General features: G+C 41.4%; 2 protein-coding genes across 4 annotated transcripts in view; one reads left to right on the forward strand and one right to left on the reverse strand.

Annotated features, from left to right (window-relative positions):
- The window catches only part of brf1a (BRF1 RNA polymerase III transcription initiation factor subunit a), a 46,428-nt gene extending 45,116 nt beyond the window's left edge, over positions 1–1,312 (reverse strand). The window contains exons 1-2 of one of the 3 annotated variants that reach the window (XM_053502113.1): positions 1,077–1,312; positions 604–724 (exon numbers count right to left, since the gene is read on the reverse strand). The gene's annotated coding sequence lies outside the window, so the exon portion shown is untranslated. Of the gene's footprint in view, positions 1–603; positions 728–902; positions 926–1,076 lie in introns of those variants that run through there. The other 2 variants (XM_053502112.1, XM_053502114.1) reach the window with 2 other exon arrangements.
- Positions 1,313–14,332: 13,020 nt separating this feature from the next.
- Positions 14,333–25,118, forward strand: part of LOC128528781 (CD276 antigen-like) — a 29,791-nt gene continuing 19,005 nt past the window's right edge. The window contains exon 1 of the mRNA XM_053501898.1: positions 14,333–14,502. Within this exon, the coding sequence (XP_053357873.1) occupies positions 14,457–14,502 (46 nt within the window). The 5' untranslated portion in view covers positions 14,333–14,456. The remainder of the gene's footprint in view (positions 14,503–25,118) is intronic.

Raw genomic sequence — 25,118 nt, forward strand, 5'->3', positions numbered from 1 at the left:
TGCATTTTAGAATAATACACTTTTTCAGGTTTATGTCTTTTCATGTGAAACTTAAACTGGCCAAGTTTCATCTGAATGACAGTTAAGATCAGTAAAGGGTTTAAATTCCAAAACGTTACAAACACTAAAACATAAAAGGGCGTGAAATTTTATTTAGCAATTGTGCCAACATTGTGTATGCATGTCAACAAAACACGAGGCATGGCTTGGGAGATAAGGAGCGTTATGTATTATAATAAATGGTGTTTTATGATCCTATCTAAAAATGAACTTTTTCACCTGGGTGAGACACTTTTTAGCACCGACACCAAGTTTTAGTCGAAAAGGATTGGTAATAACCTAAAACTAAAATAATACAATCAAGAATTCTAGGGATCTGGCCTAATGAACAAACTACATAGACTGTACATCTTCGAAAAACAAACAAATGCACAAATGTACTAAATGTAATGAGGTGTTTGGCCGGTAGTGAATACAGACAGAACGGCTACGAGGTCAGTATCAGATCAGTATTGGATTACGATTGTGTAGTTTATGGATCAGCAACAAGAATGATAGAGGGAAAAAGATGAAAAGTTACAGGACAGCTGCCACGTACTGTACCTCAGCTCCTGGATGTTTACAGCACAGGGGACGGGAACGGCCCGGGTTTCTGACTCCGATTCTCCAACCGCACAACAACTGTGACCTTTAATCTTCAGTGCCAAAGCTCAGGACCTTAATGCTGCTATGAGAAACAGTAACATGTCAATCATGCCTTAGTACCTGCAGTAATAAATAATGATACATTTATCATAATATTGCAGAGCACAGTGAGGGAGAGAAGGGGGTAATGCATGCAGGTAAGAGTAATGAAGAAGAAATGTAAGGAAAAACTCAAGAGTTATAAAATGAGATCTGACTCATGGACACTGGAGAGGCCATGTTGTGACGTGGCAGTGTAATGCACTGGGGTGTGTGAATAGTCCCTGCTATTTCTAAACCCCTCCATTGTGCCTGGCATGACGAAACAGAGGGTTTGCACGGAAATCTCCGATGAAATAATGAACTGAATGGTGATGAAACAGCTGGAATACCTGCAGCAGCTGGAGGCTCAGTGTCCTGCCTGGTTCCACCAGCGCGCGTGCGTTACTCGGCTTCCTGTTTCCCGGGAATAAACTGTCCGAAATTCATAACAAACTCACAATCTCTACACTTAAATGCGTCTCGGAAATGCTCCGCTCACTATCTCGTACTGACGAGCCTCAGAAGAAACCTTTACGGCCTATTAGACAGACATCACGCTATCAGATCAACAAACCCACGTGTTCAAGCAGCCGCGTGCGCACGGACCGTACCACTGTCGGCTCCAGCGGAGGGGGGTTTCACAGTGTGTGTGTGTGTGTGTGTGTGTCGACACCTTTAAATGACTCCTTCATGATCATGGCGTCTCACATTAAACTATATACGTTTTATGGATTTAATTATTAAATATGTGTTAAATTAAACCTGAGACTGTAACAACTAATAAACCTGAAATTCCCCTCTTTTTTTCAGTCAGCGACCCTTTTAAAGTTCGAAACGACTCTTCTCACAGTGAGTCGACTCGCAATGATTCGGTTCAGTTCAATGCACCAAGCACAAAAACATTTCTACACTAAATTTATCAGGACTTTACACTTGGAAAGTATCCTGTTTTATGGAAAACATTAAATGCCACAAAAACTGTTTAATGATAATGTCTACATTCATGCATCCAAAATTATTTTTTAAACAGTTAATTATAATTTTATATTTCTTTTACCATTAAAAACCTGAATAAATTTCACCTCCAGGGTCGATTCCCACCTCTGGTCTGCGTGCATGAAGTTTGCCTGCTCCTGCATGCGTGGTGGGTTTCCTCCAGTTATTCCGGTCATGCACACAGACGCGAGGCGGGAATCGAACCTGAACTCTGGCGGTGCAAGGAGTCGGTGCTAGCCACTACGCCGCAATGTAGTGGTTAGCACTGTCGCCTTGCACCTCCAGGGTCCGGGTTCGATTCCCCGGCCAGGCTTGAGTCCCGGCCAGGCTCAATTCCCGTCTCTGTGTACCATGAGTTTGCATGTTCTCCCCGTGCTTGGTGGGTTTCCTCCGGGTACTCCGGTTTCCTCCCACAGTCCAAAGACATGTAGGTTAGGCTAATTGATGTTCCCAAATTGCCCGTAGCGTGTGCTCTGCGATGGATTCGCACCCTGTCCAGGGTCTGCCCTGCCTCATGCCCTAAGCCCAGGTCCCTGCGACCCTGAATACAGGATAAAGCGGTATAGAAGATGAGTGAGTGAGTGTTGGTAGCCTTTTGGCTGCTTCTTTTAAAGGATCACCAGGAAGGGTATCCGGTGTAAAACCTGTACCAAGTTGTTGTGCGGATCGGCTGGTCCGCTGTGGCGACCCCTCGACAGGAGCAACAACATACTGTAAGTGCACAGTGACAGCTACATCTCCACAATATCACAACAACTTGGCACAGGTTTTCACACCAGATGCCCTTTTTGATGAAATAATGAACTGAATGGTGATGAAACAGCTGGAATACCTGCAGCAGCTGGAGGCTCAGTGTCCTGCCTGGATTCACCAGCGCGCGTGCGTTAATTTTATCATTTTATCTTATTGTCCTTTGAGACACAAACTTAATTCCGTTAAAATTAACGAGGAGGAATTTTTTCCCGTAAGAAACGAGAGTTAAGCCTCTCATACGGACCTAATTAATAAAGCTGTGTGGGAATCTTTCCTGAAAAGTCAAATAAAATAAACAGCTTTATGCATATTTAGGTATATATATATATATATATATAAGTGGCACAGAAACAGAAGAGTTTGAATGAGACTACTAGAGACAGGAGCAACAACATATTTACTGTCCATCACATTATTAATGCTGAATCAATAGTGCTGAACCCTCAACAGAAGAAATGTGAATTCATGAATGAGCGTAATCTGGGATCACTTAAAGCTCTTGGTGAAGTTGCATCATAAAACAAATCAGAGCTATGTTTAATAGTGAAGGTAAGAGCAATTTTAATATGCACACACAATGTGATGAGAACTCACAGGTTTGGGACTAAACAGCTGTGCATCCATAATAAAACCACCTGTTAGTGAGACTCATCAGGGAGAAAAAAAGGCTTCAGATTGTTATGGAGCATAAAGTATGGAAGCTAATTAGCATAATACCTATTTGAATTAGATCAGCCTTTGACAAACACATTTTAAATTGAAATGTAAATACTACTGAATTTGATTGAAATATTGAAATCGAGCAATCGAGCCAGGATGGAATCCATCTGTCAGTCACGTGACCCAGGGAATTAGACATCTTTGACTCCAAATGAGTCTAGCTAGAAGACAGAACACACCTGCAGGGGAAAGTGCTTCATCGTGATGGAGGAGGGCAGCGGCGGTGGCAGTGCACCTGCAGTGTGTTATATTAATTATATACTGTCAGGTATTCCAGTCATTTTACTGTGATAAAGGAATTTAGTTAAAGTTTAGTTAAAGTTGGGCTAGCTAGCACGAGACCCAAACTGATGTTTGTTTCACACACGCACGCACGCACACACACACACACACACACGCACACACACACGAGAGAGAGAGAGATCCACAGTGGTGGCCAAAAGTATTGGGACAGCATACACCATGTATTCCCAAGTTGTCCCACAACACCTCACTCCTCCGCTCCCTGCAAATGACCCAAATGACCCAAATGAGGATGGGTTCCCTGCTGAGTCTGGTTCCTCTCAAGGTTTCTTCCTATTACCATCTCAGGGAGTTTTTCCTTGCCACTGTCGCCCTCGGCTTGCTCACCAGGGACAAACTGACCATTTTGATTCATACAAATTCACATTTCATACAAACCTAAATAATTCTTTTGACTATGTAAAGCTGCTTTGCGGCAATGAAAATTGCTAAAAGCGCTATACAAATAAAATTGAATTGAATTGAATTGAATGTCCGTACAGCTGAGACTTTGACTTTAAACGACGACTCAAGACGCATCTGGATCTCCAGTACTTGGACTAACCCAGCCCAATAAAAAAAAAAAAAAAAATCTTCCCAGTTGTTTTGGAGTAATGGCACTTAGTTATTAACCTAGTTAACCCAGTGTTAGTATTGTGGCGTGGGCGGGGCGGCGGCTGACGACCAGCATGCCTTGCGGGAATGTCGGTGTGTTCACCATGATGGGGAAAGGTGTTTGGGTTAGTGGCTTCGGCCCTGTTGTGTGTGAGGGGGGTGTGACGTGTGAAATGTGCTCCAGTTCAAGCTAGTGCTGAATTGGATGTAGGCTCTTGAGTGAAGGTGCTGCTCATGCCTTACATGCTGTGTGCTTAATAAAGTACTCCCAGCCATTGCATTGGGTAGCAAATAAGCTCACTCGTCTCTCCAGCATTCTTCCCGGCGTAAAAACGCTACATTGGTGTCAGAAGTGGGATGGAGAATAACGGGTTCGAGCGCACAAAGGAGGACCTTCTAAAAATCCAAGCGGGCCGCCGAGTAGCGGAGCGACTACTCGCGCAGAAACAGCGCTTTCCTGGCGGAGCTAGCGCGAGCACACCACGTCAACCAACACGGAGCGGGAAGCAGAAAATCCCGGCGCTGGATCTCGGGGCGGAGGCTGGCGCTGCGCAAGCGCCGGAGCCAGCTACAGCTCCGTGCGCCGTTAGCAGGCAAAGCGACCTGCCGCTGCGCGAGGCCGAGCGCGCTGAGCCCATATCGGCGGCACATCGCGGCGGAAGAGTCGAGCGACTGCCCGCAGCTCAGTGGCGCTCGGTTCGTGAACCTAGCCGGGGACAGGGCTACCCGTCGCGGCTAGGCAACGAGCAGCTCTCCGACGTTTCGCGGCGAGGCGATGGCGCGGGTGACCGTAAGGAGGCGCTGCGCGAGGTCGAGCGCGCTGAGGCCATAATGGCGGCACATCACGGCGAAAGAGCCGAGCGACCGCCCGCACCTATGGGGCGAAGGGGCGTGGACACTCACAGCCAGCTCGGCTTTCCGATGTCATCTACCGGGTGCGGTTGGCAGGGCGGGCACGAGTTTTGCTCTACCGGGACCGTCTTGCGCCTCACCAGCCGCACGCCGGGGAAACATCAAACTCTGTGGAGGCCGGACCGCCTCAGGACTACGTTCGCGTTCATCCCTCATCTGCCAAAGGACGCCGGCGTTCCCACCGCCAGCGCCGACCGCCTCCCCGCCTACAAGGCAAAGTTCGTCATGGTGACCAGGGACGGTCACAGCTCGGGTGGGGGCAGTGTGGCGTGGGCGGGGCGGCGGCTGACGACCAGCATGCCTTGCGGGGATGTCGGTGTGTGTTCACCATGTTGGGGAAAGGTTTTTGGGTTAGTGGCTTCGGCCCTGTTGTGTGTGAGGGGGATGTGTGACGTGTGAAATGTGCTCCAGTTCAAGCTAGTGCTGAATTGGATGTAGGCTCCTGAGTGAAGGTGCTGCTCATGCCTTACATGCTGTGTGCTTAATAAAGTACTCCCAGCCATTGCATTGGTTAGCAATTAAGCTCACTCGTCTCTCCAAGTAAAAACGCTACAGTATGTATCCAGTGATGTAAACTTTAAAGCACTTTTTGTAAGTCACTCTGGATAAGAGCATCTGCCAAATGCCTAAATGTAAATGTATTATTTTTTTCTGTGCCCAAAATTGTACACTAATTAGTTCAGGTCTGGGTCAAGAGTTGTTCAATAAAATCCGCTGCTTCTGTTAACTGATAGAAGAAATAAGTGGCAGGACTTTTACTTTCTGAAGCCGGGGTGTCCGGCTCTGTACAAAATGCCTAAAGCTCAGGATTTCCCAAGTGAATTGAAAACGTCTGTGGCAAAACACATCCTGCCAAATCTTCCCCACTGTTTAATTCCTGGAAAAAGCAGGTAAGAAAGGTCATAAATGTAGTCTGGCAAAAATGGAGAATCTGCTACTAAAGTGCCCAAAGGCCTTTGTTTTAAAACTTTAGCACTGAGAAAATTTACTTTAGGCTGTGACGTACCCGCATTATTTCATAAAAAACTTTCAGGATAATAATTTATCCAAGTAAATTCTGAAATGACTCACCTTTAAATGTATAGGGCGAGTATTTAAGGGGCAGTCAAACTATATTCAGTTACCCCAAATGCCTAAATTTTATCAAAGACGTGGCGGATCGTAAGACACTAGCAGTTCACTCAGATGCTGCGGCATGAGATCATTTAATGTTTTGTATGTCAAAAGTAGTATGTTAAAATCGATGCAAAATTTTACATGAAGCCAATGCAGTGTGGATAAGATAGGGACGATGTGCTGGTTCCTTCTGGTTCGAGTGAGGACTCTCGCTGCTGCCTTCTGGACTAACTGAAGCTTGTTTATACACCTAATTGAACAACCAGACAGTGAGGCGTTACAATAATCCAACCTAGAGGTGATAAAAGCATGATTAATCTTTCTGCATTGTTCAGTGCCAATTTTGGCAATATTGAATGGTGAAAGGTGAAAGAATGCCATCCTGGTAATATTATCTACATGAGCTTCGAATGAAAGACCGGAATCTAGAATGACACTGAGGTCTTTCACTGTTGTACATGATGGAACAGAAAAGCCATCTAAAGTTACAGTGTGATTTAAAAGCTTGCTTCTAGCTGCTTGAGGCCCTATGACTAGAACTTCTGTCTTATCAGTATTAAGCAGAAGGAAGTTAATTAACATCCACTCTCTTATGTCTTTCACACATTGCTCAACTTTATTAAGCTTTATTAAGCTTTTTTTTTTTTACCTAATCTGGCTTTGCTGAGACATATAACTGTGTTATCAGCATAACGGTGAAAATCCATGCTTACGAATGATGTTACCCAGAGGAAGCATGTAAAGAGAAAAAAACCAGTGGGCCTAAAACCGAAGGCTTTGGAACACTGAACTTTAAAAGTCAGGTTAGTCCCCATTTAAATCTACAAACTGATAACGATCAGTCAAATGGGATCTGAGCCAGGAGAGTGCCGTGCCGTTTCTTCCTACTACAGTTTCCAATCTGTAAAGGAAAATACTATGATGCTACGTCCAAAAACTTTTAAAGTGGCAGTTATTAAAAAATCTATTTTAGACCAGAATGAAATAAGAAATTACAGCCCGATTTCAAACCTTCCGTTTATATAAAAAATATTAGAAAAGGCAGTGTAAGCTTAAATATGCACATTCAGGAAAATTCTGAAGGAATTTCAGTCAGGTTTCAGGCCCCATAATAGTACAGAAACTAGGAATAAAAATGGTCTAGATCATACCTGTCTCATACCTGTTTTGTGCAGTAGATCTAAATGGAGAACCATCTAGTGTAATGCCAGTGAAATATGGGGTCCCACAAGGGTCAGTTTTAGGACCTCTGCTGTTCTCAATATACATGCCTCCCTTGGGTAACATTAGAAGACACGGGATTAGTTTCCATTGTTATGCTGATGATACCCAGTTATTCATCTCAATAAAAGCAGACAAAATACCCAAGTTGTCTAGATTAACAGAGTGTGTGCAAGACATAAAAGTTTGGATGAACGATAACTTTCCTTTACTAAGATAAGACAGAGATATTACTCATCGGCCCAAAAACACACAACAGCTCTCACAATTCAGCCTGCGTTTAGAAGGATGTACTGTTACTACCAGCTTGATAGTGGAAGACCTGGGCGAAATATTAGACATAAACTTGTCCTTTGAATATCACATTTCCAATATCACAAAAACAAAAAAACAGCCTTAGAAATATTGCCAAGCTTAGGAACATCTTATCTGTATCTGATGCAGAAAACCTAGTTCATGCATTCATGACCTCTAGACTGGACTATTGTAATGCATTACTAGGTGGTTGTCCTGCATCCATAATAATCATATAACCCCAATATTATCCTCCCTGCACTGGCTACCTGTTCAGTTTAGAATTAATTACAAAATAGTATTACTTACATACAAGGCTTTAAATGGTTTAGCTCCCACATATCTTCTGCTGATACGCTATACGCACGTTCCTTAAGATCACAAAACTCTGGACTTCTGGTAATTCCCAGAATTTCAAAATCTACAAAAGGGGTTAGGGTGTTTCATATTTAGCTCCAAAACTTTGGAATAGCCTTTCAGACAGTGTTCGGGGCTCAGACACAGTTTCCCAGTTTAAAAGTAGACTCAAGATGCATCCCTTAAATCTGGCATACACGTAACTCATCCCATTACCTCATACTCCAGTATATCTATCCTGAATGGGAACTACGCATATTCTCTTCATCTGTTCTTTATTTTTCTACCCATCCCGAGGCATCTGGAGATTGTACCAGCTTCAGTAGACAAAGGCCAACCCTGTGAGGATCCTGAGGCATCCAGAGAAGGACCAGCTCCAGCTGGATTCTGCCTTATGATGGCTGGAGCTACACATCCTGCTCCTGTGCTCCCAGTGATCCAGACCCCATCTGCCCTCTGCACCTACTGACTCGTCCCTGTGCTGAACTGGACTTCATGTTAATTTAAAGAATTTCTGTTATATTGAACTTTCAGCTGCATAACACACATGGTGTTATATCACCTCTATCTGTTATCACCCAGATGAGGATGGGTTCCCTGTTGAGTCTGGTTCCTCTCAAGGAATCTAGGATTCTTTTTGTCATTTGTATAGTGTCGACTGTACAAGCCTCTGGAGACAGTGTTATGGGGTTGATCAGTTGCTCCGGTCTAGACTCAGCATCATTATGTGGCAATAAAAGGAAGTCAGCTGACCACCTGAATGTACTGAATGAGCAGGTTATCACATCTATGGAGGTTTTCCTTCCCTGGTGGGACGGGGCATATTCCAGGACTCAACTGTAAGAGTTGTTATGGGAGTATAAGGAATCATTTTCACATATTAAATGGAACATTAATGTAAATCATAATCAAAGCTAAAGGCAGGCGGACGGAATACCACAATGTAGACTTTTTTTTTTCTTCTGTCAAGCAATGTGCAGTAAATTGTCATGCTGTTCAGTTTTACTGCTAATATATTCTATAGTATATGTTATGTAGAGCTATTTAGATCCATATAGAACTAGGAAAATTTGTTAACAAATATTTCTTAAATATAATGTTAAAAAATATGAAACTTGTCTTTCTTTTTTTTAAACATTCTCTTTATTGAGTTTTTTACATTGGCACAACATTTCAATACACCTCTTACAGATTGTATTTATCTCAAATGGTACAAAAAAAAAAAAAAAAAAATTGGGTCTGGATCCAATGGTTTTCCCAACACCTCGGACAATAATTGAAAAACCGAAATCCAATAGTTACTGATGTTGGGGCAATTCCAAAACATATGACCTAGTGATGCTGGGGCTTGACCACACCTGTCACATTGCGGATCCACTGAAGGAAACATTTTTGAGAGCTTTAGTTTGGATATGTGAAGTCTATGTAAAACCTTAAATTGTATGAGACCGTGCCTAATGCACACTGAAACCGAATGAACTTTTTCTTGTGCTTCATCCCACTGCTTTTCTGTGATATCTATTCCAAGGTCTTTTTCCCATGCCTCTCTTAAATGTTCTAATGAAACGTCACATTCTAGCTGTGATAGTTTATTATATATAATGGATATTCCTCCTTTAGTAAATGGGTATTGCAAAAACACTGTGTCCATTTGTGTGGTTGGCGGCTCGTTAGGAAATGACAAAAAAAATTATTTTGAACAAAACTGCGAATTTGTAGATATTTAAAAAAGTCTGAGTTAGGTAGATCAAATACCTGCTGCAGCTGCTGAAATGATGGAAAACAATTATTAATGTATAGGTTTTGGAAAGAGTTTACACCTTTATCAGACCAAGTCTGAAATCCTGAGTTAGTTTAAACTTGTCTTCCTTTAAGTTTTATGAAAACAGCTCATTCATGTTTTCCATGGACTCCCTCATCCTCCTGAACTCTCAACACCATTCAACTAACCACTGCTTAAGATGCTAAAAATACTCAAACTCCCTTCCCCTACTGTACAAGTCTCCTCCAGAAATTATAGGGCGTGTCCCGGGAGATCATAGAGAGATCCTGGCCAGCTGTCTAATTGTGGATTATGCAAACTGCCCTGTCTCTGCCCTGTGCCTTTATAGTGAAGTTGACATGAATGAGTGATCACATTAATAAGGAGTAGAAACTGTTTCCCTTCATGGACAATTTGTCTCACTGATGGATATCTAGAGTTTTTGTAGTTACTCAGTAACACTTTCTAGCAACATGCAAATCAACAACTCATAAAGCAACCTGATCATAAACAATCATGCCTGTGTTTTATCAGCTTGGAAAATTGTTCATTTAGATTAGTGACTTTGTTTCAAATCAGATTACATTTCAGGACCGGTTCATGCCAGAAAAACAGAATATTTTCAAGTAGTTCACTTTCTTTTTCTTTCCACTGTACAGTTAGGAACAGAGCAGTCATTTAGGTTTGTGGAATCACAGAAAAAAACTGCTAACCATGTTATTACTGCTGCACATTAATCTCTAGTCCATGGTTTTAAAACTACTTAAAGTATAAAAGTAAAAGTAACGTAAGGGGGGATAAAAGCATTAAGGATAAAAGCTTATTCTGTGCCACGGGCCGATATACTGCACTAACACGTCATAAAGAGAAAAGAAAAATGTGTTGTTGTTGTTGTGTTGTATTTTTTAACAGCCATAGTGATTTGGGATTCTGTATATGGCAATTGAAAAAGAATGCATTTTAGTACAATGCAAATACATTAAAGAACCATATATGTGTACTACTGAGCATTAACATGTTTCATGGAGAAGAAGATATAATAACTAGTTGCCTATAAGTATTTTAATGGTGCAAAAAGTCAAACTTTAGAGGCGTGTCATCAGTAACCTTTATTGGAATGTAAATGTACATCCAAGCTTAGCTGCAGGAATCTGTGAGGGCAACATACAAGAAAATTAGTGCACCCAGGGCAGGCTTAGTAACAATTACCCTTGTATGGTTGTCTACAATAAACATTAGTGCTGTCAGAATAAATGATTAATTATATATATATATATATCTTTCCTGTTCCCTTTCTGGTGCTGTTACCTTCCTCGCTGGTGCTTGGTTGTGTTTTTTCTTTGTTTGTTTTTTGAATGACAAGCTGAAATAAAATAGGAGTAACGAGGCTATTTTTAAAATGTAAGGAGTAGAAAGTACAGATAATTGCGTGAAAATGTAAGGAGTAGAAGTAAAAAGTTGGCTGAAAAATAATTAATCCAGTGAAGTATAGATACCCAAAATTTCTACTTAAGTAAGGTAACAAAGTATTTGTACTTCGTTACTTGACACCTCTGTCCCTGCGATGGATTGGCACCCATGAAATTCTGTCCAGTGGTTGATTGAACATGTGGCCACAGTTTGATGCATGCGCAGTTCACCGTAAAAACCAGTGGTTTATAATCTGGCAAAAAAAAAAATGCTCATGACTTTACTTTCACAAAATCTGGCTGAACAGACAGAAATGTTTCTGAGACTGTGTTTCTGGTCCTCCGAAGTGTGAAATGTAATGATAAAATTGAAATATCATATATACACTCACCTAAAGGATTATTAGGAACACCACACTAATACGGTGTTTGACCCCCTTTCGCCTTCAGAACTGCCTTAATTCTACGTGGCATTGATTCAACAAGGTGCTGAAAGTTCTTTAGAAATGTTGGCCCATATTGATAGGATAGCATCTTGCAGTTGATGGAGATTTGTGTGATGCACATCCAGGGCACGAAGCTCCCGTTCCACCACATCCCAAAGATGCTCTATTGGGTTGAGATCTGGTGACTGTGGGGGCCATTTTAGTACAGTGAACTCATTGTCATGTTCAAGAAACCAAATGATTCGAGCTTTGTGACATGGTGCATTATCCTGCTGGAAGTAGCAATCAGAGGATTTATTCAAGATTCAAAGAACTTACTGATCCTGTTTAGATGGAAGGAGTCGTCGCCACCAGTGGGTACTCACTGGATTAAAGAGGTCTTGTATTTTCTTCATCTAGAAAAGATTCGCTATTCTATAAAAGGAATTGACTACGAAAATTTATGATACCTGGCAACCATTTATAAGCCATTTTGAAAATATAGATGCAAACTAATTAGATCTGTAATAAAATATTGCTTTTTTAGTCTTTGTTTCTAATACTTTCCTTCTCTTCCATTTCTGTTTAATGTGCAATTTATTTATTTTTTTTTCCCTTTTTTCTGCTAACTGGCTTTTTTTTTTCTTTCTTTTTTTCTGGGCTGGGGGGTGGGGTACAGTTAGGAAAAAAATTGTGTACAATGTATGTATGTATATGTAACTTGTTAAAATTTTCAATAAAAAAAACTTTGATAAAAAAAAAAAAAAAAAAGATTCAATCCCAGAGGGAAATTTCTTTGTCCTGGTCATACAGTTGCATTGATAAGATAAGATATTGCACTTGGACTTGGAACTTATCTTGAGTTGTGGGAACAGTAGTGTCCGAAAGTATTATTGAGCATTAACTACTGACAGTCCCTATCCCTTAGTGAAAGCGTTACAGAGATGAGTTGTATAGTTTAATGGTCGTTGGGAGAAAAGATCTCCTGTGGCGCTCTGTAGAACATCTGGTCATGATCAGTCTCTGGCTGAAAATGCTCCTTTGGACGGAGAGAACACTGTGTAGCGGGTGAGAAGGATTGTTCAGAATTGTGTGTAATCCTCCTTCTTGCCACAACATCAACAGAGTCTAGCTTCATGATCCGGCCCTCTTAATGACCTTGTCCAGACTGTTTTTATGTGCTGCTTTCATGTTGCAGCCACAACAAACAACAGCATAGAAAACGACACTCGCCACAACAGATTCATAAAACATCCGAAGAATGGTATTGCAGATGTTGAAAGACCTAAGCCTTTTCAGAAAGTACAACCCGCTTTGTCCTTTCTTGTAGAGTGCCAATGTGTTAATTGACCAGTCCAGTTTGTTATCCAGATGCACTCCCAGGTATTTATACTCGGAGACCATGTCCACTGTCTCTCCCTGGACAGATATCAGAGTCACAGGGGTTCCCCTTTTCCTGAAGTCGACCACCAGCTCCTTCGTTTTCTTGATGTTGAGTTGTAGGTGATTACGCTCACACCAGAAGACAAAGTCATCCACCACAGACTGGTACTCGGAGATGTCACCGTCCTTAATACATCCCACCACGGAGTCGTCAGAGAACTTCTGTAAATGGCATGATTCTGAGTTATATTTAAAGTCAGAAAAGGATGGGTACATGGTGGTAATAAAGGGATGGACATGGTCAGAAACAATGCTCAGGTATACCATGGCATTTAAACGATGCCCAATTGGCACTAAGGGGCCTAAAGTGTGCCAAACAAACATCCCCCACACCATTACACCACCACCACCAGCCTGCACAGTGGTAACAAGGCATGATGGATCCATGTTCTCATTCTGTTTACGCCAAATTCTGACCATTTGAATGTCTCAACAGAAATCGAGACTCATCAGACCAGGCAACATTTTTTGGAGATGAGTGATACCCGGTGGGGTCTTCTGCTGTTGTAGCCCATCCGCCTCAAGGTTGTGCGTGTTGTGGCTTCACAAATGCTTTGCTGCATACCTCGGTTGTAACGAGTGGTTATTTCAGTCAAAGTTGTTCTTCTATCAGCTTGAATCAGTCGACCCATTCTCCTCTGACCTCTAGCATCAACAAGGCATTTTCGCCCACAGGACTGCCGCAGACTGGATGTGTTTCACTTTTCAAACCATTCTTTGTAAACCCTAGAAATGGTTGTGTGTGAAAATTCCAGTAACTGAGCAGATTGTGAAATACTCAGACCGGCCCGTCTGGCACTAACAACCATGCCACGCTCAAAATTGCTTAAATCACCTTTCTTTTCCATTCTGACATTCAGTTTGGAGTTCAGGAGATTGTCTTGACCAGGACCACACCCCTAAATGCACTGAAGCAACTGCCATGTGATTGGTTGATTAGATAATTGCATTAATGAGAAATTGAACAGGTGTTCCTAATAATCCTTTAGGTGAGTGTATATGATATATGTGTACATGTATATTCTTTTATATTATATATTTACAGATAATTAGGCTGGGGTTAGTGTGAACATCAGAGCTCTGGTATTATACTTTGATAGGAAGATGAATTGAAAGTAATTTGGCAATGTAACAGATATTTACAGATGTGTGTATTTTAAATTGTTTAAATGGTCCTTTATTAGTATTATAGTTTTATTGCTTTGGTTCCAAAAGTGTATGATTAATTTTCATTGAAATATTGAGAATGTTGCTAAAGAGTTTCGTACAGTGAGTCATATATCGATACAGTGAGTCAGAACTCACTCACACACACACACACACACTCGCGCGCGCTTGGAGAATGACGGAAGCGCGCGGTGGATAATCCCACACCGGGCTGCAGTGTTAACTCGTGTGTAGTAGGTCTACCATGCTGCTGATGAGATGGACCTCTCCGTTCTGCTCCTGTCTGTCCTCACTACGTGTGCAGGTAAGAGACAAGACTTTCCCTCCTCATGTTCTTGTTCCTCACCTCGAAATGTGCACGCAGTCTGCAGTTAGTTACTTACAGTCCGTGCAAAAAGAATCTCTGCATTTCAACAAATATTTTATACTGTAGTATTAAAAGAATGTACAGATTGGTTAAAAGTAAACAGTAATAGCCAGCACTGAGGCGCGCGCGTCTAGCTGCGCACTGTCTTACATAACGCGCGCGCTGCGGTGACATAATTTGCAAAAAAAAACATTTAATGCGCGCGGGGAAAACCGCCACGCACACTGTGTTATAAATATCTCTCCCCTACTATACTACTATTAAATATCTCTCCCCTACTATATGTGAGGAAACAAAGTGGGGAGTCCAGTTATCTGTTTGCTTTAATACATATTTTGACATTTTCCTCCAAGCTATACTGTAAATATGTATTGCAGGAAGTAAAACTCATACAGAAAGAAAGTGTAAACTCATACAGAAATAGAAGAGAGGACATTTAGACACCAGAAACCACTCTGAGTGAAAGTCAAGTTATAAGCAGTTCTGTTTTGGATAAAAAAAAAAACTTTTTTTTTAACCTTAAATGTGATTTCTTTGTGTTAGACAGAGAGTTTTGCTGTACAGACAGACATGCACGTGGACTTCAACCTGAAATAATATTAATATCACTGATTACATTATAGATCAGCAGATTATTTGTAGCTTTAATCTTTTAACTATTTCTACAAACTCTTGTCTTCTACTATATATATATATATATATATATATATATATATATAGAGAGAGAGAGAGAGAGAGAGAAAGAGAGAGTCATGTACTATACAGAGTCAGCCAAAAGATATTTATGTGTAAAAAAAAATCTGCAAATGAAACATCTACTTTTATGAAATATTTACCTTTATTGCCAACCTACATACTGGCAAATGTATTGGCACACACATTTATCAGCTTTTATAACATTTCAAAGCGTTCTTGTTTATGACAGGAAGATTAATTAAGACTGAATGAAGTCTTTGTTTGAGAGAAGGTGCAGAGTCCATTCCATTCACACACTATTATTCACTTGTGTCCTGTGGAGGGAACTTGTTACTGTAAATTCATCATTCATTGTTGATTTTTCAAGCAGGAACATGTAAGTCTTTTTTTTTTTTTTTTGATTAGTGAAGATATATATACAGTATATATAAAAAAAAAAGTTCACGCTGGACCTGTTTGACGTGACACTTACACACTTCTCAAGTTACCACACAAAAGGATGCATTGTTCTTAGCGGTTGGTGTTTAATTGACACAGAATCGTTAAGCTACAAAGGAGGTATTGATTTATTGTGCCAAAAACTTTGGACAGATGGAATTTTAATTTTACTGACTAATAGACCCGAACTTCACTGCACAAATTACATGTGTGCACTAGGTGTAGCTTTCCCACAGACTAACATGAGAATAGCTAGAACAAAAACCTCCATGGTAGCTTGGCTATTTCTTAAAATCCCTACTAGTGCATTTCATGAAATTGTGATTTTATAAAATTGTTAATATGGAGATGTATGGATACCATGATCCTGATTGAAAACTAGAAATGTTTTTTAAATTTTACCTGCGGCAGGTCTGGACTGCACCTGGGTGGAGAACCATTAGCTCTCCTTGGGTGTCTGGATTTATTTAGCCACAAAAGTGCATCAGCTCTTTTTTTTCACTTCAGTTACCACCATCAGGTTGTGATTCCATAAATTTACTACTGTGCCGTCGCTAACAAACAGATGTAAACCCCTTCAACAACATCCTGTTTGTGGTGGACTTTCATATGAAGTCACATAGTAAATAAACCTTCATTGTCGCCTCACAAGTTCTGACATAATCCTGATGTAGAGTCTCAGACATTGTATAAATAAGGTCTTTTTTATTATAATATTTTTTGTATAAAATAAAATAGTATTATAATAAAAGGTTCATTCAGTCCTCATGAATGTACAGCACCCCCTACTGTAATCTGTTTCAATACGATACCACTCAGTTTAATCTTCACCTTCACACACCCCTTCAGTGTAGTTCGCCTTTAAATAAAGAGCCCATGTTTTGTGTTTTTATGAAGGTAAAACAGGAGCAAAACCCGAGAGCTTGCAAATTTGAATGTGAGAACTTGTAAAATTAATATTTGTATTTGTAAGTTGAAATTTATACTCACAGCTCTGATGTGAAAAGCTGCATCTATCGATTTGCACACATAGACAATACTCACATATTAATAATCCACTATCTTTAGGATAGAGCCCTGTAGGGGAAGACAGTTATATTAAACCACAGCTGCATTTTAATGAACTAAATTCTGTCTGTAGTACAATCCTACATTGTAGACAGCTGTTGCAGCGCGAGGTGTAGATACAGTAAGATGCAGGAATCACTGCATGAAATTTATGAAACTTTTTACAAGCAGGTTTGTAATAGAATTCTGTCTGTAAGTCAGTATGTTTACTGTTCATTTAAAGCTTTTTCTCCCTTATAGCTTTGTTAAAGATTATTTAAATGTAGATATGATCACTAATTATAAAAGATTTTGATGCATCATGTCGCATACGTCCATTATGGATATAAAAAGCCAACGGCAGTTCTTTCAGCCTTCAATAGTTCATTAAAATGCAGCTGTGGTTTGATATAACTGTATTATTCCCCTACAGGGCTCTATCCTAAAGATAGTGGAGTGTTAATATGTCTGGCTGTCTGGATAAATAATAGACAACTCAAAACTGTTCCCCACTCATATTCCTCTGGGACATAAGGGTAAACCATATAAACACGTTTTTTGAGGTCTCGGGAGAATAGAGTAAATTGACCGATAGCGCCATCTGCTGTTTCGGAAGAGGAAGTTGCTCCATTGCATTTGTGAGAACATAGGTTGGCGCATTTGTGAGAAAGTCGAAAACCTTTTTTCTTTGCAAAGCAGATTGTGTTTGTTTGCAAAACGCTGCATTTGTGAGAAAGTCGATTTTTTTTTTTTTCAAAGCAGGTTGTGTTTGTTTGTTAAATTTTGGCACATCATTAACTTCATACTTTTGCTACTCATTTTGCGATATTCCTGTAGCAAAACTCACTTGTGCACTTGTAAACGCGAACTTGAGAGAGCAGAGTCGGGGGCGGGGCTGGGTGGAAATGAAGTCATTTTATTGGTCGATGCCTCACCAATGAACAACGCCAGCCACAATGCAAACATTTGTATGCATATGTATCAGCTATTCGACCCCCACCACCGAAACGGCGTGAACTGCTCTGTGTATTCTGTGACGTCATCGCGCACAAAACGTCCCACTTCACGGCCCCACTGGTCTGGCTCCAACCAATTAAACGACATTGCTGCGCTTTTACTGGTATATAAAATCCAGTAAAACTAATGATATTTCATAAAAAATATTTTCCAAGCGTTTAAAAACAAAAGAGCTGATACATTTGCATACAAATGTTTGCATTGTGGCTGGCGTTGTTCATTGGTGACCAATAAAATGACTTCAAGCTCTCGGGTTTTGCTACTGTTTTACCTTCATATGTTTTTATGCTGCTTACTGATTTCTCAGTTGTGACTGAACCCAGTGAAGTGGTGTTAGCGCTCAGTGCTACGTGTTAGTGCAGACGTTTAGCTTATGCTGAGCCTTTTTTGGATTATAAAGTTGTTTTTTGGATTATACTGTTGACATTCTTAATGCGTTTATTCAGTTTTTACCCTGTTATTGTGTCTGTGAACTGTTTAAAAGCCTACATGAACAGCTTCGGGCATTACAGTAGCTTCTTTTATGTTAAGGTTCTCTAGTAACAGAGTGCTTATATTTACAACAGAAATTTTGGGCTGTGTTTAGACGTAAACGTACAAATTTCATAGCAACTGGGAAAAAAAAGAAAACATTGGGCTTCAAAGCATAAACACACAGGGAAGTCAGCAGGTGTGGATTGTGGGGCTTGGTGCTGTAAATCCACATCAATCCCATTCTGTTTTTCTTGGTTGCTGAAAAACACTGATTTTGCATAACCCAGTTATTATGGTAGACCAATACAGATATTAGGTTTGGCAAACTACTACTGCACACAGTCCAGCTATATTATTTTCTTATTAGTACTATAAATATTAAACGAACTGAACAAATATTGGGTTTGTGTAGGCAATGGATCCAACAGCATGAACATGAACAGCATGATAGATAAATTGTGTAGTCAAGGGGTCACCACAGCAGACAACTGAGCCATCAATGCTCACTGTAGAGCTTATGTATAGTCGGTAAACATGACATGCATGTGAGAGATGATAAAAATGACCAGAAAACCATGAGATAAAAAAAATCAAAACGACCCCCCCAAGTGGTGCAGCGGTAAAATGCCCGACCTATCTTCCGGACATCACAGGTTAAATTTCCTGCGTGATGTTGTAGCCTCTCACAGCCTGGGGACCTAGAGAGAGCGAGTTGGCCGAGCCATCTTAGAGGGGCGGGGTTAGAGGCGCTAATCATTGGCGTCTGTGACTCATGCAAGTGGAAGAAACGAATAACCTCTGAGCGGGTTACACCGTTCCCAATGGTGCGTGAGCGAGCGAAACACATGACAGTCTTCCGCCCGACTGTTAGACGTTAATGTTAGACGTTAGGGCCAGGGGTAGCTCAGTGGTTAAGGCATTGGACTACGGTTCGAAAGATCCCAGGTTCAAACCCCACAACCACCAAGTAGCCACTGTTGGGCCCTTGAGCAAGGCCCTTAACCCTCAACTGCTCAGATGTGTAATGAGATAAAAAATGTTAGTCGCTCTGGATAAGAGCGTCTGCCAAATGACTAAATGTAAATGTTGGAGTGCCCTAATGAATGTTGGGAATTGGACACGGCTAAATTTGGGAGAAAATCTGGGAAAAAAGGTTATGAAAGTGACCAGATCTACGCGTAATGGCATTTTGTGTAAACCTAAGAGTAAATAAGCACAACCTGAGGCTAAAAGATAAGAAAGGTATGCGGGTAGCATCGTTATGTATCTAGCAGAAAAGGCTTAAAGCTAAAGCTCCCTTTCCACATTCCATGCCCCATAGAGAGGTGCTTAAATGCCAAATCACTCTGCGGACAAAAGATTTGCTGAATCTGTCAGTTAATCGGCTTTGTGACGGAACTCATCCACGTAAACACCCCTGGCCTTCGCCATAAGCTCTGTGTGGTGGGTGGCTGTGGTTGGCCAAAGTGGACAGCACATTTGTTCACGTCCTCCTCTCCAATGCTGCCTCCTGGAGGTCACAGCTTCTGAGATGATGCTTCTCCCCAGCACTCTATTGCACAGAAGAGTACATCAGCAGTTAAAACCATTAGCAGGAGCTTTAGACAGATGGTAAAAGATATCCAGAGTGTTGAGAAAAATAAACTCTGAAGGTGTTAACGTTCTAGGTGTTGCTGTGTTGATGCTCAAGTGCGAATTGTGTTGTTTGCTATGTAGTTGGGTACAGGTGTGTGTTAGCCAGCTACCGAGCTTTGTCTTTTCTGTACTGTCCAGCTCAGTGTTGGTAAGGCAATGTTACCCCGTGGGTATCGAAACTCTTATCTTCTTGTTGATGCTAAAATGAGGAACTCTGGGACTCTGGAACAAGCAAGCTATAGCTATAGTTAACAGTTGTTTAAAAACTAACAAAATGTTTTGTCTGTAACTATCAAACGGCTGCATGGCATCACCACAGAGCCACATTTGATCCTAACAAGCTTCTGAGATACTGTAACACAATACTGGCAGTTTGATTACAAGTGGGTCCTAGAGAGCTGTTTGATCAGTTCATGCGGTTGTTCAATTCCTGTTTGAAAATATCTACAAGCATTTATTTGGTATGAGCTACCAGGACGCTCGTATAAAGTTCTGCACAAAAATATTTAGATAGCATGTCTCTTTAAAGCCTGAGCCAGTCTACAGTGTTTATTCCACTGATGGGTTTATTTCTGCCCAGGCCACCATTTCCATTATGTTCACAGTTTATCACAGGTGGGTTTTTTTTTTTTTTTGCTCTGTTGATCTCTGTGAATTTGCTCTAACTTTAAATGGAGCTCAGACAATACTGTAATCTAATGAAATAATAAATCCATTCAAGTTGAAGCACATGTTCTGCTTTATTTTATCTTAGTCCTGTGTGCTGATTGCATTTGGCTGCTTTTTAACGACATCCTTATCTCGAGAGTCATGACTTACATAAGTCATGCTTTGAAATCTTTCCAATTAAGTAAATCTTTATACTGGATGATCAGGTTACTGTTAAGGGCTTTAAGATGAAGGAAAGCATCAGTTGTTTTAATCTAATGCGGGCAGCTTCGGGAGGGAAAGAAATAATGAGGTAATGTGGGGGAATTTAAAACCATTCAAAACAACTCATTCAGCTGCATTTGGACCAACTACACTTGTCTAGTCCTGAAAGGAAAGGTGTACAGGACAGTGGTGAGACCAGCGATGCTCTACGGCTTAGAGACAGTGGCGCTGAAGAAAAGACAGGAGGCAGAGTTGGAGGTAGCAGAGCTAAAGATGTTGAGGTTCTCTTTGGGAGTGACAAGGATGGATAGGATTAAGAATGAGTTTATCAGAGGGACAACCCACGTTAGATGTTTTGGAGCTAAAGTCAGAGAGGCCAGATTGAGGTGGTTTGGACATGTTCAGAGGAGTGATGGTGAATATATTGGTAGAAGGATGCTGAGGTTGGAACTGCCAGGCAGGAGGTCTAGAGGAAGACCAAAGAGGAGATTTATGGATGCAGTGAGAGAGGACATGAAGTTAGTTGGTGTGAGAGAAGAGGATGCAGAGGATAGGATTAGATGGAGGCAGATGATTCGCTGTGGCGACCCCTGAAAGGGAACAGCCGAAAGACAAAGAAGACACTTGTTTAGTCCTGAAATAACAAGGGACTGAACGAGCATCTGTGTGGAACAATCCTTTCTTATGTTGTAGAAAAGAATGCGACATGAGCGTCTCGGGTTAGCAAGGTGAGCGAAAGAGGCCGTTCGATTGTCCACGGGTTCCCCAAGGTTGTGTGCAGTGACTGAAGGTGAGGTCATTGTTATCGTGGCGAATATCAGATCCTGACAAGATGATGGATCACTTTAAGGATCGGAACGAACAGAAGTGGAAACAAAGTTCAAGATGAGGCGTCTGCTAAATATGCTGAGATAAAAGATGAGACATGAGTGTCTCAGGGAGAGAAGGATGTGATGAGCTTTGTATCATCCGGCTTGTTTGGGCTGCAGAAGATTTTCAGATGTCAAATTGGCACATGGTGTTGTTAAACTACGAATACACTAAGGAACTTCCATGGTAAAAGATTCGGAAAAGACTATGAGTAACTTCACATAACTGACTGTCCTATGAAGTAATCTTTCTAAAGTCTCCTTAAATTGGACACGTAAGGACTGCGTCAGATAATGAAGCACAGGACATGGGACTGACGCCAATTGCCCAATTCTCATGAGTGCAAGAACAAACTTTCAAAATGACTAAGAGAAAACAAAGGGAACGAAAAGTCAAAGAGTGTTTTAATCACATACTTGTTGATTTGAGTCAGACCCCTCATATAGATACAGACTTTTTTTTTTTTTTTTTTTTTTTTTTTCTTTTTTTTAAATTTAGTCCTGTCCAATTCTTTTTCCGATTTTCTCCCCAATCTAGTCGTGGCCAATTCCTCCCCGTCACCAGGGGGCTCCCACATTAAGGCTACCACAACCACTCAGTCGGGAGGGCGAAAGCTATCCCGTGTTTCCTCCGAACCACGTGACGCGAGCCGACCGCATCTTTTCGAACTGCTCGCTCACGCACCGTTAGGGGCGGAGTAACACACTCGGAGGAAAGCGCTAGCCGCCCCTTCCGCGTGCGCGAGCTTACAGACGCCCCTGATTGGCTGTAGAGCCGTGATTAATGCGGGAGCCCAAATACCTCTCATCCCGCCCCCCTGAGAGAGCCCGGCCAATCAGCTCTCTCTGTGCCTCCGGCTGTGAGAGGAAAACAGCATCACCCGGGGTTCGAACCAGCGATCTCCGGATGATAGGGCGAGCGCTTTACCACTGCGCCACTCGGAGGCCACAGACTTCTTTTTTGATCAAAGTTTTTAACATTCATTTTCAAACAGAAAGAACCAGAAAAAGAAACACAGCACAAAAAAAACACCACAAAACCAAACTTCCCATCTCCCCAACAGCAGACACTAGAGTTCTGTGCCAACTTATGAGCAAGTTCCTGTGTCCTGTGTCCTGTGTCTTGTGTCCCGTGCTCCTGTCCTGGCATCTTTCAGTCTGTTGATGATTACTTGATAAAAAAAAAAACCCACACTTTGTCAATAGTGATGTTTTAACCTCAATTCTCTTAACATTCGTTTCTTTAACAGTAGATTTAAGTATCTTAAATTTCATCTCAAAAGTGAATCTTAAAGATTAATAGATAAAATATTTATACATAGAACTTCATAAAATAGCTAAATAAGATCAGGTTGCATTTATAGAAAAGCAAATCAATACCCAAATCCCAATAGAACTATATTATTATCATTTAAATGTAGATTGGGTTCAAGCTTTGAACCTTGGGTTGGGTTTCACTACCCTCCAGCACTAGGTTCGGCTTTGGTGCGCATCTTCCAGCACTGTTCCAGCACCTGTTCCAGCATTAAATTACCTCTGAAAGGACTCCTTTCACCTAAAAAGCTCAACTTTGGTTTGGGGCTCTAAGGGGCTGCTTGGGTTTTGAGAGTGCAGAAGCTGGCTCACAATGGAAGCCATTGTGGTCGACTTCCCCCTCCACGTAGAGAGAGGTAGGTGGGTGCTGGGCCGTTGTTGGTTTTGTAGGCAGGCATCAGGGTTTTGAATTTGATGTGGGCAGCTACAGGATGCTAGTGCGGGAAGAGGAGAAGTGGGGTGCTGTGGGAGAACTTGGGAGGGTCCCTGCCAATAAAAGGCACATATTTACTTAAAACCCAAACATTTCCTGTTTTCCTTTTTTTCCGTAGAGCTCAGCACTTAGAGTCAGAAAGTAGAACAAGAATAAAGATGAGGATTGTAGTAATGGCAACCACCTGCACATATGTGAGAAAAGATATTTAACAGTGTTAGAGGAATGGAGTAAAGGAGTTGCAAGGACCCTAGCGTGTATTCTGGGGCATGGAAAACATCGTACCCAGAGGCATGGACCACAAGCTTAAATCAGGCAACACTTACTGGAAGTAAAAGAACCGGCAAGAGTTCTCAAAACCTGAGGACGCAAATCATGTGTCGAAACAAACAAACAAAAGACCCAGTAATTTACGCTTTGAACAAATCTTTTTTTAGGAGCCACCAGACATGTAAGATGCCATGCAAACCTGGAACTGATACAAACTCAAAACAAGTGCATGTGATTACAGGTGTGTGTGAGCTGCGCCGGCCGCTAGGCAATATGGCACACGCATCTTTCTCCATACAAAGGCAGAAATGTCTTTTTTATTAAAAAACTATTTACACAAAATCTATAACGAAAAGGAGGTTGTATAAGGTCAGGTTGTTGAAGTAGGTGAATAGGCAGTCTGGTTTGGGATCCTGTGGAAGTCTAACACTAAGGGAACTTTAAGGAATGTGGGGGAATTTAACCAACCTGATGCATAAAGGAGCAGCTCTGGTTTCTGAGACTGTTTTGAAGTAGCCCAGGTAAGTTCTTCTAGCAGACTGAGCATGTGATGTCTTGCCCATTTGGCAAATGAAGCTCATGGATGCATTCATAAGGGAATAATGAAAAAGCGTGGCCTTTGGGTATTCATCTCTTCATTTGTGATGATAAAAAAAAAAAAAGCAATCACTTTTTTTTCATTTCCTGACATTCTGTGATTGATCAGGGCTTGTTGTAGCACGCTACCCAGATTGTACTGGTGCACCTCAAGGACATGTGGAGGCAAATCTGGCGTGTGTACAGATCACATATACAGTACAATAGGGGCATGAGGCACAAAGTGTGTACACAGGGTGTACAGGATAAGAGTTAGGGACACTGGCAATGCGCTGAGACACAATACCTAATGTCACGTTTTATAAATCCCTGTGCAGTCTTTTATTTGCTCTCTTTATACATAAGGAATTTAAATAAAACAGTGAAACTAGACGGTATGAGAGGCTCGGCACGCACGAACAAACCGCACACTGATGACCAGCTGAGCTGCAGAATAAAGACATTCAGACCACAAGCTTGTTCCAGTTAAGTTTCTATTTGTAAAGAGTTAAGAGTCTTTATTTACTTTATTTACTCATCATGCAAGGTGAATAAAGAGACAGCTGTTATATAGGAAGTGAGCACAAGAATTAGGCCTTGTTTACACAGGTGTTAAAATCGAGCGTTTTTCTTGCGTTAGTAGCGTCCGGTGAGCGCGGATCAAGCGCAGAGTGTTTTCTACACATAGGAGTCAATGAGAGTGTTCACACGGGCTTTGGTGACGTGCGTTTGTCCGGCTGCACGTTTATACGGCATAAAAAAAAACGTTGCATGAAGTTTTTTTGGGGCGGCCCCAACGAACGCAAGGAAACCGCTTCTAGTGCGTTTTCTTCACGTTCATTTTACGCTACGGAGGACCGGATATATCCCATGATCCTACATGCTATACATAGGGAAATGCGGAAAAAGGC

Source organism: Clarias gariepinus, chromosome 8, assembly GCF_024256425.1.
Source record: "Clarias gariepinus isolate MV-2021 ecotype Netherlands chromosome 8, CGAR_prim_01v2, whole genome shotgun sequence".
In the NCBI taxonomy this organism is placed as follows: domain Eukaryota; kingdom Metazoa; phylum Chordata; class Actinopteri; order Siluriformes; family Clariidae; genus Clarias; species Clarias gariepinus.